At 42.8% G+C, this 13,216-nt stretch overlaps 1 protein-coding gene across 1 annotated transcript in view; it reads left to right on the top strand.

Annotated features, from left to right (window-relative positions):
• Window positions 1–13,216, top strand: part of EPHA4 (EPH receptor A4) — a 104,317-nt gene that overhangs the window by 31,061 nt on the left and 60,040 nt on the right. Inside the window, exon 4 of the mRNA XM_054282268.1 lies at window positions 9,908–10,063. Coding sequence (XP_054138243.1) covers window positions 9,908–10,063 — 156 coding nt within the window. The remainder of the gene's footprint in view (window positions 1–9,907; window positions 10,064–13,216) is intronic.

Genomic DNA, 13,216 nt, shown 5'->3' with positions numbered 1-13,216 from the left:
TAGAGGTTTGATAGTTTTTTACAGTGGTGTTGATGGGAGTCTCTCAGAAGCAAAGGTATTTAAAAGATGTGTAGATGTGGCACCTAGGGACATGGCTTGATGGTGGACTTGGCAGTGCAGAGTTAGCAGTTGGACTCGGTTCTTTCCCTAACTAAATGACTCTGTAAGCACCTTGTCTATTTTCTTTAGTGCTGGGCAGAGCCAAAGCAGTGGTTTTTTGAAGTCATTGTGTTCCCAGCATCTTTGTTAAACAGTCAAAAATAGTGCAGAGTTGTTATCTTGCATAGACCCTGATCTCACCAGAACTGTCTATATTTAGGCATCTTCCAAAACCTTTGTGTCAAGCAATTCTCTGGGGAGACCAAAATAGCTTTTTTTTTTTTTTTGTTTATATATAATGTTGTACAGCCATCTAGAGAGGATGTGATGATTAAACCATATTAAGACATCTTGCTATAGCTCTGGAGATAGGAAGTTTAATTGTGTTCCAGGCTGCTCACAGTTAAAGCCAGAATAAAAAAAGCCCAGAAAAACACTGTAGTTTTTAGTTTGCTGCCATCACACTCATGATACAAGTTCAAACAGTAGCAGAAAACATTGCAGCTATGCTGGGTTCTGCTGCGGAGTGAAATTCCACTTGCACAAAAGAGACAGCATTAAGGGATTGAAGGGCAGCATCAATCCTCAAATTCGTCGCAAAGACAATTTGTCAAGGGGTATTAATGTAATAATTATTTCAGCCAATTTGCAATGTCTCAATAGCCTGTATAAAATACAAGCACCTTTAAAATAACAGGGAATAATGTGTTAGGTGCTCTATAATACATTACAAGTACAATCTTTGCAAAGTCCAGGACCCTGAGCTGATGCTTGTGTTAGGAGCAAACAGACATTTTAAACAGCAATGTCAGAGCTCTGTGGTGGGCCTTTCTGTCTTAAAGTGCTCAAGCTGATGCTGTGCTCTATCACAGGCTTATCTAACTTTGGAGGTTTAATTGCCTTTCTACAGAGCTGTTAAGATTTAGGAGATGAGAGGTAATCCCAGGCTGGCTGGACAGTGCTTTTGAGATACAGATCTCTGTTCTCATCAGTGCTTTTACACCACTGGGGAGAGAAGCTTGTAAGCAGGTCTCCTGACAAGAGGATTAGGGCTTGTTAATGTGGAGATTCAGGCCAATTAATCAGCTTTCGCTGGAGTATATCATAAAACTTCAGTAGGGATTTTTTTCCTCCCTGTAAAATGTAGTTGCTAAAGAACAAAAATCGCGATTTTCTGTTTTGTTTTTTTTATAAAAAAACCCCCCACTTTATTATCTTAACTTTGCCTGAAAATCTGTCAGTTTCATGATTCTCCTCGTGCTGCTTCTGTTCGAGGGAATCCATCAACTTGTTTTTCTAATTGAGTAATTATTTGAAACTGATTAGTTGACTCATCCCTTAAATCTCACAGCTTGTAGAAAGGTGATTAAACTTCCAAAGTTAGATGAAGTCTGTGATAGAGCAGAGTGACAGCCTGAGCACTCTGAGGAGCAGAACATCGAACCCTTGGCTCAGAGCAGTGTTTTAGAGATGCCCTCGGCTCTTGGGTCAGTGCTGGTGCTCTCTGCTCCCAAAAAGGACACGGCTGCTCCTGAGCAGAGGCGCTCTGTCCTACCAGGGCATCTGTTCAGTGTTCAAATACTTTTTACAAGTAAACATGCAAACAGTGCCCTGCCAAGTTCAGCAGCACGTTCCTCTTCCTTAAAGCACTGAAATGTGGAGCTGTGTGTGCTTTCAGTGCTCTGCTGCCTGCAAGGAGGGGACAGGTCCCTGTGCCACTGTGCAGGCACAGCAGTGTCCCCAGTGCTTCCTGCTGGTGGCCGTCGGCCGCTTCGCTTGTGCTGCCAGTGCTGGCAAATATCTTCCTGTAGGGAGCAGAGCAGGTTGGGATTTTCACTTCTCCTGCAAAGTGCTGACTTCTCACTGAGAAAGGCTTTTTTTTTTTTTTAATTTCAGTCACAAATTTTTTCACCTAGTCCTTGAATTTTTAGCTTTCTATTTTTATTTCATACAAAAGCCCAATGCCGCAAGTGTTCTGTCCAAGGGCTGGTTTTCCTTGGTGAGCTTTTCCAGCTGTTCTCCCCTCTGGTGCAGGGCTGGGAGCTTTGTGTGCTGGTGGGGTTGACAGAGCTGATGTGAGATCAGGGTGCTGTCAAAGACCAGGAGTGAGCATGATGTGAGAAATGTCAAGCTTATCCCCATCTACTCCCCCAGCTACCACAGCTGTAGCAGAGAAAAGGGTTGCATAGATAAGCTATTATTATTAATACATAGAAATGTGAGATTTTCAAATTCCTATATTTTTAAGAAGATTTTTTTAGCAGTTGTGATCTATCAGCTACATGGCAAAATTCAGAATAATTCTTAATAATTTTTAAGAACTAAAGCTAATTTTTCATTTTTAACTTTTCTATGTATGTACCTATTAAACTTAATATATTGAATTGCATATGTATTTAATTTTTTGGTTTATGATTTTGACTATCTAGTTTCTTTAGAAAAAGGGGACTGATGAAAGATTTAAGTGATCTGATTGATGGACAAATTTAAGCTTTTCAATTGATTGCATTATCAGCGTAATTATATTTCTTTTGCATGAGGTGCAAGTTGATTTGTAATATTTCTGTATAAGACAAGCAGTATGTTTCTATGTGTGAAACGCAGGAGAAGTGATGCTGCTTAGGAGTGGCACTCCAAACCCACAAACCCTATCCCTGCAGAGAGAGTTGTGCAGTGCCCAAGTGCATGGCAAAAACATCTGGCAATTGGCTCTGAAAGCTGTGCAGAGAAAATGATACCCAGGTGAACAGGACCTCCTTGGCTGGGATTAATAGGCCATTCTGGTTCTTGTGTCATACACCTGGGAGTTTTGTTAGTGCCTGTAGCTCTCTCTTGAACAGATTGCCGTGTCAGATGCCCAGTCCTGTTGTGCTTGTGCCCTTTGCTCAGCTGGAGACTTCATTTTTTGTGGTTTGTTTCCCTGGATTTCATGTATATTAAAAAAAAAAAAAAAGAAATAAAGCTCTGGGATTCAGGTCAGAAGATTTTGGCTTGCTCAGGAATTTTATCAGGAGGGCAGTGAAGAAGCCCACATGGGTGGTGGGTTTTAGAGGACAAGCTGCTGCAAGCACAGGCACAGCAGCTGCAGAAGGCCGAGGTGGATGGGCAGGGAGCCCTTGGCACAGCTCAGACACACGGGAGAAGCACCCAGGAGGATTCTGGAGTCCAGCCATTGCCTGAGGATGCAGAGGAGGTGTTGGGAAAGCCAGAGCCAGGCTGGAGTTTGTCTGGTGTGGGATATGAAGGACGCCCAGAACACCTGCTCCTGCGGGCACAATAAGGAAGGCTGAGGAAAACACGGTCCCAGGGCTCAGTGGGGAGGAGACCTAGTGACCAAGGACATGGCAGAGGTATTGAATGCCTTTTTGCCTTGGCTTTCACTGGCAGTGTTGGCCCTGCAGGTCCTCCAGAGGCTGTCAAAGTGTTACAGGAGAGGACTGAGCACAGGGGAATTTAAGTGGAGCTAGTGGGATGTGCCTGATGGCTGGTGCAGCAGGGTTTGGCTGAGGGCAGTGTACTGCCATTCCCTGCTGTCTTTGACAGGCTGTGGCAATGGAATGGGCACCTTGCAGTGAGTGCCTCATCCCTTTCCTTCCTGGGGATTCAGTGAGAGACCTTGAGTGGTGATGGTGGCTTTTTTCCGCACCAAAGATCACTCCAGCTCCTCACTTCTTAAACTGAAATAGGCAACTGACTTTCTAATCTCCCATGAGCCAAATAAAAATCTGGCCACCTGTCAGTGAAGTGATGATCATGTCTCCATGGGTGCACAATCAGGCAAGGCACTCTTAGATTTGCCAAAGGTGTTTGAGTTCTGTTGTGACTGGCATCATGGGATCAGTCCCCAGCCTTAAATCAGCAAACCATAGCACTAGCAACAGACCTGTAGCTAAGGAAAAAATAACCAAAGAGATTTAGTTTTTTTTTTTTAAATTATTGTTCAGATTAGGTGTGTGAAAAGCTCCTCCACTTGGTTTATGCTGCAGCTTTGCAAAGGAGGTGTGAGTGCTTAACCTGCTAGGGTATCTGCATGTACAGGTCCAGTGGCTTGGACACTCAGAGTTTGGATTTCAAATCATACTACATTAGTGTTCCAAGGTCCCTTTATTTCTGTTTTGAACTTCCTGGGTTTTTACCCAATCATGGAGTAAAAGTGCTCTGCAGTCTAACAGTCTAGACTCTTCCCCAGTGGGATTTTTGTTTCCTTGTGCCACTCATGCATCGAAAATACATGCTTAGTGTGTAGAAATACTGGTTTTCTCATCAGAGATACCAGCTAAAGATGGGGATCTCCTTTTTATGTGCAGCAATAGTACAGTCATTATTAACAGGAGGCAAAGATCTTACAGTGTGAACATCAAAGGAATCTGACGTTATTTGGAAAGAACGTTTGGTATATCACATCACATTCTACAACTTGACTTTTAAGAAATGCTCAAGAGAAAGCTTTTTTTTTTTTTTTTTCCCCTCCTGCTTGGCTTCTAAGGATCTTTATTTATCACCCTCAGGGGCATTACAGTGAGTAATTAGATTGGACCAGGAGAATGACTTAATTTTACAAGAAACTCATTAATTCATCCTATTTTAAATCTTCTCATTTCACCCCAAACCCAATTATGCTTGTAGTGGCAATGATCTGGAAAGGCATTGTCTTGTAGGTATCAGGGGCCCACTGGGACCGCTGGGGTATTCATGTCGGGGAGACAAGGGTGACTCCCTTTCTTTGACTTTTAGGTCAAAAGACCTGGTTGCTGGGACAGCTTGACAATTAGAAAACCCTGATGAGCATTTGGAAGAAAAACAGCTGTACAATAACAGAGGGGTTCATGGTGCGGGGCAGAAAGCTCATCAAAAGAGACTATCCAAACAATTGAGTTCTATAATTAACACACAAAAATCTGTTCAGAAATGGTAATAACAGTAAAAGTAAGCTTAGAAGATGCTGCCTTCTTATGTGGCAGATGTAGTTTTGTTACGATGAGAGAGAGAAAATCCATCCTCTTAAAGTCTAAGAACAACATTCAAGGGGAAAAGCAAAAGTAACTTTTTGTTCCTGAGGGTGCAGTTAAAACGTGAGCTCAAAATATTTCTAGGGAGAAGAGCTGTAGGAAAAGTAACCAGTGATGAAACACATCAAATGTGCTATCAAAGTATTTTTTTCAAGTCTTTAAACACAAATTTCTTTTCTCACTGAAATGTATAAACGTGACATTGGAATATCTCTTATTAAATTATATGCCTTGTCCTTCATTTCACCAAGAGTACTATTTTGGAGCCTTTCTTTAAAGTTGGCTACAATCATTGACTTAAAAGTAGTTTTCCCTCTTCTGTTGTGTGCAGAGAGAGAGATTTGATTCAAAATTGCTTCTCAAGGAATTCTGAAGTTTTCTTGGGTATGTAGCTAACATATTTTTCTGCTTCAGGAAATGGGAACTGGAATGCATAGCTTCTGACAACTGAGCTGATTGCACAGGTTTTAGCACCATTGTTTGCTTGCCTGTGATAATAAATGTTCTTGGGGGTACAGAGGGCTCCTTTTGGGCAGGAGGGTACAGCAGGAGCACGGTTTGGTTGTGGTCCTGTCCTGTTTGGGAGCCCTTTCCTTGTGTGGAGGGCTCAGCCTTTGGCACAGGGATCTCATGGCCACGGCTCTGCAGCCAGCGCTGCTGGCCTGTGCAGGACTGCATCCCACAGGATGAGCACTTCACAACATCTCTGTCACATTTGCTTCTAATATCAGTTTATTGACTTAACTAGATTTACTTGAATAAAGCCACGTTTCTGTGCTTGTTTTTCCCTCTAGTCACTTTATTAGGTCCTAATCAGAAATCAGTATTTTCTTGGTTGCAATCCTCTTCAGCAGAGGCGGAGGCTTCAAGCAGGATTTCTGATTTCTGTTCCCTTGGTCCCTGGTGTCCAGGGCTGTGCCAGAGCTCCTGCCCAGCAGCTATCAGCTCAGGGCTGGCCCCCTTGGGCATTCCCCATCCCATCACTGCTCAGGTCCCAGCCAGGCTCAGGGGTGTCTCCCATCCCTGCCTCCAGCACTGCCAGAGCCTCTGCCTGGAGCTCCCTGAGATGCTTTTAGGATGTGCACTGTATTTTTAATGGTTTAGGAATTTGTCAGCAAAGAGGTTGGGATTATTTCTTTATCCAACCCTTTACGAACATTACACCATTTTAATTTTTTTTAAAACGACTATTAGGTGTGCCAAGCCTTTTCCCAACTCGGAAGGAATTACTGCCATTTCCACAAGGATAAAGGAACAATTTAAGAGCCAGTACTGGGGAATATTTTTTTTAAACAACTCTAAATTTGAAAGAATAATTTTCTTCAATATTTCCCCTGCCCCCAATAAAAAACCCCAACAATATAGCTTATTTAAAAATAGTTAAAACCAATTTAATGCAAGTATTTTGTTGTAGCAGTGTTTAAAAAGAATGTGATTAGAGCCCCATCCACTATGAGATGAGTTTTTAAATTCTGAAATTGCTGCCTGAAATTTTCTAGTCAAAAATTGAGCATTTGGAGAAACCAAGCAAGCAGACTTTGCAGCCCACACACGTATTCTTTCTCTTTTTTTGAGGAATCTTTAAGTCTGAAAGTCAGGTTTTAATGTGAAAACAGAGTTGGAAAAACAGCTTGAGAAAATGTACAGCTAGATTTGATTGAAGTTCCATAATTCTTCAGAGCAATTTTTGAAGTTTTGACATGCATTACTCTGATATATTTGGAAAAAAGAAGGAAAAAGGCATGTAATAATGACCAGCAATGTTTCCCAGATCTTGTCTTGCTTTAAGAGAAATAGAAATCAAATAGATGTTAGTATTATAACTCAAAGACATCAGTGTGATTATTTCAAGCTGATGTCCATTTAAATTAATGTGATTTGTTCTGAGGAAAAACTGTGAAGTGAAAATATTTTTGTTTGAGAATTTCCCTTGAATGTGGTGCAGCCGATTGTAACCGTGTTACACTTGGGGGCGACCTGAATGTGAGAAAAATTTTTTTTCTCCTTCAAAATACAAAAAGAAACCTCACAGAAAGAACTAATTAAGGCAAAGCTAAGAAATTGAACTCAAAGTTTGCATTGCACATGTGAACTAATCTTTTTACAAAGGCATCTTTCGAAAACTGTGTAAGAACCCCATTCATGCTGGGTCTCACCCAGCAAATCCTTCCTAGAAAAGCAGCTGCGTGAAGATTTGTCATGAGCAAGCAATAAAGACTTCCAGGGAATGAGTTCTGTACAGGCTTCTTGTTTGCCTACTAAATCATTACCCTTCAAAAAAAAGTCCATCTGTAGTTGTAATAGGTGTGTCAGCAGCACTTCATGCTAAGAACAGCTTTTACAGGATTAGGTTGGAGTTTTTAAGTGGCGCTACCATGGAGCTCTTGGGGCCAAAGAACTCCTGGTTTAATGCAGCACATGCTCTAATGCCCTTTTATGTCTGTTGTGAAATGTGGTGAATCTCTGAGCACACTAAAATGAAGAAAACTGTCTTCAGGAGTAGTTGATTTTTTGAAGCAAAATGGCTGTGTGTGCTTTAGGAGCAGCCAGTGTGTTTGGAGAGCTTTCTTCAGGTCTTGAAATATTAATGATCTTGGTTTAATATAGTGGAAAACAAAATACAGTGCATGAAACGAGGGGGAAAAAAATCCTTGAGTTACAGAGTGTTGACCTTGCAGTACCCAGTGAATACATCTATTCCCTTTTGGACCATGGAGTATGAAAAGATAGGGAGGAATGGTCACAAAAATCTTTACCTGTGATATTTTCTTGTCTTTCTAGAAGCATGTTATAGCCCAAATAGGATTTTCAGCCTTGAGCTAAATTGTTGAAGTTGAATTGTTGAAGTATTTTAATACCCCAGATATGCTAAAGATAGCTCACTGTTTAATTATTTCTGTGGTTTGTGATGTTCATATTAAGAGTAATACTAGTTTACATGTTTAGTGTTAAAACTGTGAATGATAGAAAGAATTTTGTGGATAAAGGCTGTCAGCTTGGTTTCCTCTTGTGTTCTGTTTTTCAATGCCTTGTCTTTATATGTGGCAGCAAGATCCTTCCTGTGGGTGTCTCTCCTGGTCATACACAGACTTAGGAATATTTCTCATCTGAGCTGTGACAGTGAAAACCAGGAGTAATATCTAAGACCAGAATCTGCCACTTGATTGCTGCTGTTGTTAAGTCCAGAACACATAGCGATATAACAACTTGCTCACCAGATAGTGCAAATCATATGTTAAAAAAAAGAAGGGTTATTTTGTTTGTTTGTTTGTTTTGCTGGACAATTCCCATCCCAGGCAGAATAAATTGTTTTCCAGGTGTTGCCTTTGCATTCTGACGGTGCCTGGCAGACGTGGTGGGTTTGAATTTGTGTTCAGGGACCAAAATCGTTCCTGACATGGGGCAGGCTGGGTTTAACCCCTGCAGTGCTCCCTGCCAGAGCTGTAGCTGCTGCTTTTAATGGAAACCCCAAGGCTGTTTGAAGCACGGCCAAAACACACCTTGCAAATCGAACCTTATCTAATGCCACGATGCATGTGAGCTCTGTAAATCCCAGTCACTTGGGCAATGTGTTTTCCCAGGCTCCTCTGGTCCTGTGGCAGCCCCAATGAGTGTCACCAGGTTGATCCCCCAGCGCTCTCACACACGGCATGTGGCACATCGTAAAGTCAGGACTTGTTAAGGACATTTCATAAATGGCTTTGGCTAATAAGAATGAAGTAACTTGCTCTTTTAGAAACGTGTTACTAATATCCCTCTATATTTCCCACTGGAGGGCTTCATAAGAGAAGCAGGGAAAGAGTGAGGGGGACTAAGGAAAGGTTGAAACAGCAAGAGTGAGCCCTGGCTGTGAGCGGGCTTATGCCCTCCCAACAGGAGCCTGTGTGTAGCAGGGGAACCCTAGAGGTAGTGTAGGTGATAAATGACAAGATGTGGGAGTGAGTCACACAGTAAATACTGGGAACAGCCTTTCTTTTTTACTGGTTTGGGTGCCTGGGAATTTTCTCTCTTCTCTGCAGTGCTAAAAGCCAGTGGTGGTGATGGTGGGCTTTTTTCTCTAGCCAAGGGAGACATTTCTAGGACGACATACCTGTTAGCCACCATGAAAATGTGTTATTAATGATGCTAATGAGTTTTTTCCAAGTGATGTAAAAGTAGCTTTTATGAAGCTGAAGTCACCAAAAGCTTGCCAGCTGCACGTGGGTCTGGGTGGCAGTCGTGCAGCTACTGCTGCGCCCCAGCTTTGAGCAGGGGAGAGCATTGCTGCTCTCCTCCCTTGGGGAGAAAGAGCCAAATGAATTCTGCCTTGCCAGGAGGGAGATGTGCCATTTCCAGGCATGTTGGGTTCCTGTCCCACTCCCTCTTAAAAATTGGCAGTGTCTGACTGTCAGCTGCCATTCCTTAAGTGGTCATAGAATAAACCAATTGCACCCCTTTTGTCACGCTCTGTATGTGTGGGGTGCAGGTGGACATGGGTTAAGCCACATGCAACTCCACAGTAAGCACAAAGAGGCAGCTGATTTTCTGGCAGTGTCAACAGAAGAGTACAATTTTTTTTTTTTTTTTGCCATCTCAAAGCCAGCTTTTAAAATGGCTCCTTGTTGGAATTAGAAATCAGTATCCCCTGACGTAGGACTACACATTAAGAGTGTGATGATTGTTAATTCTTCACCTGGGGCTAAGAGGACATCATTAGATCTCTTTGAAACGTCTCCTGCCTTGATTTTGAATGAGTAAGCTAGCAATTTATGATCACAGCCCGGGCCAGTAACACTCTCCCTTCCTGTTCCTCCATCCAGCTTGCAAAATCGGATACTACAAGGCTCTCTCGACAGACGCGGCCTGTGCCAAGTGCCCTCCCCACAGCTACTCCATCTGGGAAGGCTCCACGTCCTGCACCTGCGATCGCGGCTTCTTCCGAGCCGAAAGCGACGCTGCATCCATGCCCTGCACCCGTGAGTTGGTCCTTGAGCAATCTCTGCCCCTTTTATCACCTCTAAAACGTGCCTCTAAAACGTGCTCTGCTTCTGACAGCAGCATTCAGTGGCTCTCGTGGCCCTTTGCTGATGCGCTTTGCATTTTGGGTCACACTTCTGAGTGACAGTGTTAGTTCTCAGCCTCAGTTCCTAATGGTGGCATGGCTGTGCTGACCCTTGTATAAATAAATCAGAAGACACAGTTACAAAAGAGGGACTTGCATACCTTAGTAACACAGGTAGAAATAAAATACAGGCCTCAGTTCCAGTCTGAGCACCCGGCCAGTAGAGCACATCACCTTTCATATCTTTAAATATGAATATTTGTAGAAATTGTGAAAGCTTTCCTTGTAATTGTATGACCTCAGGTAAACAGGTAATATTTATAATCTCATTATATTTCTAATTTGCTTGAAATATAGCTGGTGACCCTTCGGAACCCAAGTGTTCATCTGAAAGGGTGGTAATAATAAATCTTAAACTTTAATGAAACTCCCAATGCATCGTTTATTTTTTCCTGTGTAGGTAAATAAATCATGTGCAGCAAATGGAATTTGCTCTAGTTCCACCAAAATACCTTCATCAGGGAAAAGGAGAGAAGCATTGAGCACAGTCAGGGTTGCTAGATAAACTCCTTGTCCTATGTTTTGGTTAATGGCTCATGCTGTTGAAGACCTGGGATTCCAGGCATGTTCTGGTGTTAAATTGGGATCCTCTTGTTTCTTGGTTTTCACTTTCTTAGGAGCAGAGCAGTTTGAAACAATAAGTGAAAGGGCTGTATGTTACCAGGGGGGATATCCATGTGTGGCATTCTCTGAAAACTATTGGAAGTGTTTCCAGATTTTTGGAGTTCAGCTGTGTATTTATGTAGAGAGAGAGTGTGTGTGTGTCTGAGTGAGGAAAGGGCGAGATATTTCTTTTGTAACATTTTAATATATTGAGAATTAATTTTGTGAGAGATGACTCACATTTATTTAAACCTTAATTTCTCCCTTACAAGGCAGAAACAGAGCATGGCCATAACTAAGTTAGCACTCATCCCTTCCCCATACTCCCTTGATTCCAGCTGTTCTCCAGTGATTTCCTTCTTTTCAGCAGTGAGTTCTGCTGGGTGGTGGTTGAGGAGGCCAGGGCATAGCCAACAGCAGCTGCTTTTGCTTAGTAGGAAGCAGAGTGGTGCATGTATCCCTTGCCAAGTATTGACTGGGAATGGAGTCTAACTGTATTGTGAAACCTTGTCTAAATGGGCAAGAACATGCTTTCTATAATATAATTTACACTACTAGATCTAAAACGTGACCAGTTTGATAGAGAAAATGTCTTTCTGCAACAACAAAACTATTGTGTGAAATGTACACCCTGAATAACATTATACCAACAAAAGTTTTTCAAAGCCCTGGTCCCTGTGAATGATATCTTGACCAAATTGAAATCAAATTAGTAAATCAACTGGTTGAATTTAAATAGGCATGTGAAGTTAGGGAAGTATGAGGAGAGAGCAAAACATTTCCAGATGGGGAAATTGTGAGCAAATGATCTGTATGTTTGCCGGTGTTATTGCAAAATGTATCCCTGCAAGCTTAGCCCTTTTTTGTCAAGTCTTGGGCCTGCTGCAGCCACTCCTCCCCATTCCTGTCTTGGCAGGTCAGACAAAGCTGAAGTTCCTGATCTTGGTGTTTTACCCCAAAAATACAGAGAGGAAAGGAGAAAAAGCAAAGGCTGTGGTGGTGCTGGCCCCAGTCTTCATCTCTGCAGTGGCCTGGATAGGCTCTGCAGGCAGAGGCAAGCCAACACCACAATCCTATGGACAGCTGCTCTTGGAAAACAGGCCTGTCTCTGGAGGTCCTGGTTCATAGCTTTGCATTCTCCTGTAGCTGAAGGGCTTGTTTTTCTGTGATCCAAGGTGAAGGATGCCCCAGGAGCTGTTTCTGAGCTGGCCTGGGGGCAGCTGTGCCCCCCAGCCCTGCTGTGCCCCTCTCTGAGGCCTGCCTTAGCTGTGCTTGGGAGGGTGGTGCTGTGCAGGGCTCTGGGGGCTTTTCCCTTGCCATGCTGCCCCTCTGAGTGGCTTCTGCCCATGTATCGCAGGCATGGGACAGCATTCAGAGCTGCCAAAGGAAGACCTTTCAGAAGAGGGTCCCTGTTTGTCTGACTTTCCTGACAAGACGTGTAGACAGAAGGGAGCATAAACATCAAAGGTGCTTTCAGGTGGATTCAGACTGTAATCAGTTCTTACCAGTTGGTTAAACCAGGTGACAAACCCAATTCCCTTGTGCTGACAGCCATAATAATCAGGCACCTTCTTTGTTCATTATGCTCTCTTTAACTCTGGTATTCTCATTCAGGCCTGCATTTAGTAATCGCTCAGTGTGACGGCACACTAATGAAGAAATAAAACAGTATCTGAGATCCATTCTTCTAGCAAAAAGATAGACTCTGCTCCACTGGCTTGTAAAATCAGGTTTCTGTTCACTTGGAGAACTATTAGACCAGGTGAATAAAAGTAACGTTGGATAATTTGGAAAGAACACCTGGAATGGACTGTGGATTGATCCCTTCTTTATTTTTCCTAAACACTTTTTAAGATGAAGAACTTCAGCCTTCTTAAGATGTGTTTTTGTAAAGCTTTGACCCTTGGCTATTGATTTCCTTTAGTAGTAAACTGTCTGGCCTTGTAATTTATCTTGCCTTCTAGGTTGGGGGAGGAAGGCTGTTAGGACTTTCCATTAGCCTGATTGTGCTAGTGGATGAAAGGGAATTAGAGAATTTCCCTTCCTTTTCCTTTCTTGCAATTCCCATGATAAGTAACAAAAGCAGTAGCTACTTCCTGGTGTGCTGCCAGGAGAGGTGCTCCAGAGTTTTACCCTTCCATAACACTTCTCTCTGACATTGCTGTCCCTTTCTGGGCTGTGAAAACTGTGTCTAACCTCAGGTAAGACAGGCATCAGGCTCCTAAACAAATTACTCAAACTCTGGTTTTAGTATTCTGCTCTCTTTCAGCTCTGCTAGAGTGAGTAACTATGTCTGGTGTGAAGTTTGTGCAAGCAAGAGCAGAATGTGGCAGTGTGGGTGTAGGGAGAGCAGAGTGGGCTGTGTCAAAGGCAGGCAGAGACCCTGACACAACCACACACAAAT

The sequence above is a fragment of the Melozone crissalis genome, unplaced genomic scaffold (genome assembly GCF_028551555.1).
Source record: "Melozone crissalis strain CALT ecotype California unplaced genomic scaffold, PUWL_Pcris_2 ptg000034l_1, whole genome shotgun sequence".
NCBI lineage: Eukaryota > Metazoa > Chordata > Aves > Passeriformes > Passerellidae > Melozone > Melozone crissalis.
This window is presented reverse-complemented; position numbering and strand designations above follow the sequence as displayed.